This window comes from Limulus polyphemus, unplaced genomic scaffold, assembly GCF_000517525.1.
Source record: "Limulus polyphemus unplaced genomic scaffold, Limulus_polyphemus-2.1.2 Scaffold3365, whole genome shotgun sequence".
Lineage (NCBI taxonomy): Eukaryota > Metazoa > Arthropoda > Merostomata > Xiphosura > Limulidae > Limulus > Limulus polyphemus.
Genome location: NW_013668975.1, coordinates 112,677 through 115,384, shown reverse-complemented (window position 1 = coordinate 115,384; position 2,708 = coordinate 112,677). Strand labels below are relative to the sequence as shown.

General features: G+C 31.1%; 1 protein-coding gene across 1 annotated transcript in view; it reads right to left on the bottom strand.

Moving 5' to 3' along the window:
* LOC106469228 (neurobeachin-like protein 1) overlaps positions 1-2,708 on the bottom strand; it is a gene marked incomplete at its 3' end in the record, with an annotated part of 92,016 nt that overhangs the window by 9,879 nt on the left and 79,429 nt on the right. Inside the window, exon 26 of the mRNA XM_022397681.1 lies at positions 2,140-2,272. Within this exon, the coding sequence (XP_022253389.1) occupies positions 2,140-2,272 (133 nt within the window). The remainder of the gene's footprint in view (positions 1-2,139; positions 2,273-2,708) is intronic.

Genomic DNA, 2,708 nt, shown 5'->3' with positions numbered 1-2,708 from the left:
CTCGAGCTCTTTCGAATAGTTGACTATTCTTCTTCAGGAGAACAAAGGGTGATTGTTAGGTTTGTGTATCTTTAGTAACATGTAAAAGTGACCTGGAACTGGGTGTTTAGGTGAAAAGAACTGTGAAGTTTCATGACTTATGTGTTAGTTTTTCTGTAAACTACCTAGCTTGTCTTCAATTATTTTAACAAATTCCGGGGTGGGGTCGAAATCTACTTTTTTATAGTAGTTTATGTCATTAAGTTGTCGATAAGCTTCGTTAATATAGTCGGATTTGTCTTGAATGACAATGGTGCCGCCCTTATCAGCTTGTTTAATAATAATGTCATTGTCATGTTTCAGTGAAATTAGAGCAACATGTTCGTTGTAGGAGAGATTATTCCGTACTTTTAAGTCAGAGTTAATGGCTTGAATTACTTCATTCTCAATTGCAGTAATAAAGCTTTCTAAGTGTGGTTCTCTGTTGACTGGGGGTGATCAGGTGGATTTTTCTTTAAAATGTGTACCGATATCATTTGCGTTAGTAGTTTTATTGTGGGAAAATTCCCAAAGTCTTAATGTGCATGCAAATTCTTGAAGATCGAAAATAACTTCAAAATTATCTATGTTCTGAAGAAGAATAGTCAACTATTCGAAAGCGCTCAAGTTTTGGGTCTTATTTTAAGTTTATTGGTTATCTTCAGATATGATATGTAGCTAAGCAATACAGGGTTTATATATAAGTACAAAAGCAAAAGACACAAGAGTTTAATATAAAGAAAATGATGTAATGAGGTGACAGGGTCATTGATCAATGTCAGGGCTGATCAAATGTATGGGCAGTGGAAAAACTAAACCAAATATGGCTGATGTTGCTTGTTTTGATGATCTCTATAGTTCCTAAACAATCTCTTTCCTTTTTAGTTTTTGGTTGTTGTAGAAGAAATATTTTGTACCAAAGTATTTTGTGACCTGATTAAAATTGATGACACGTTAAAGAAGATATATGAAACCTACCTCTACACATGTGATCTTGGTGTTTTTTGTCTTACTTCCAAGGAACATGGCATTTATCCTATATATTTCTTCCCACATTCACATGGGATATCATATATGCCCTGCTTTTGTTCCTTTCGAGTTAGGTTGTAAGATATTTTATCTTATGTGAAGGTTTGAATACAGTTTTAATGTCAATGCTCAAGTTACTAAATAGGCTGATAATTTCATTAGCAATATTTGGAATAAATGGGTATGAAACAAACTTGTTATGCTTTATGTTGTTGATAAGAGAAAGGTTAAAAGTTATCATAATATTTTTTATGGTTCTGAAGTTTAATAAAAGCTCTAAATATGGTGTTGGGATTGAAACTTCTAGATAATGCTACATTAAGTAGTTCAATTCAGCTTGTAAGTCATCTTTATGGGTACAAAGTTATACAGCAAGGTTTACATAGGTGAAGTGGGATAAATCCTTCAGTGACAGGTGGTGATTAGATCTTATATGTAGTGGTCACTTTATTGTTTTCTTTTTTTACATTAACATCTGAAAAAAAAGGAAAACAGCTGTTAGATTCTACTTTGTGTATGAAAATAATGACATTTGGTGTAACCAATTTATTTAATAACATAAAACTGTATTCAAACCTTCACACGAGATATACAACTTACTGCCTAATCCGAAAGAACCCCTACAAGAGGAACAAAAGCAAGGTATAAATAGTATTCCATATGAATGAGGGAAGAATATATATATATATTCAGCAAGAGTTGGCTAAGTTTATTTACTGCTCATATACTCAACCAGCCTTGACCATTATCTATAACTCCTGTCATCTGATGACATAATTTGCTTTACATTAAACCCTTGTGTCTTTTCTCTTTGTACTTATTAGATAAACTCTTTATTGTTTAGCTATAGGTCATACCTGAAGAAGACATACCAATATTCTGTCGAAAAAATGTAGTATGTTCCCCCAAAAATAAATCACTTCATTATTGTTATAAACCATTCTTTGCCAACTTATTATTATATTAGCATGATGTGCTTTCTTACTCAAATACCAAATATTAAACTAATTTACTAGTAACATGGATATCAAAAACATTGTCGAGTTAGTTTGCATGTTCAAGGTTCAAAAGCTAAAATTAAAAATATCTTACCAGTTTCTTGCAGATCACCAAGACAACTCTCTAAGGTTAATTCCAAGATATAGCGTTTGATATCCAAGTGTGATTGATATAAGTGGTTGCTCAAGGCAAGCATATTTATACATGCAAATACTTCTCCTCTCTCCTAAAGAAAGGTTTAAAACAAAAAAGCCAAATTAATTATTTTATTTTTCCTAAATTGGATTTTTTTTCAACATTAAACTTTATCAGTGTTCAGTACAGAAAAATTGAGAAATTAAAGACTATAATGTTTTTGTTATCCAAAATATTGTCTTGGTACTTGTCATAATAAATTTGTTGCCCTTCACTTTACACATCTGATTATATTACTACTGTATATTAAATTCAAATAATTTCTTATCTAATTACTGTCTCTAAGAGTTAAAATTAGTTTTTCCCAATTAATGATGGTGATAATTTATAATCATTATAACCAAAACAGTATCAATTTATTTTGCTGTGTTTTTAAATAATGCTTAATTATTTTTTACTCTACACACACCACACACACACACCCATATATATATATATATATAGAGAGAGAGAGAGAGAAGAGAGTT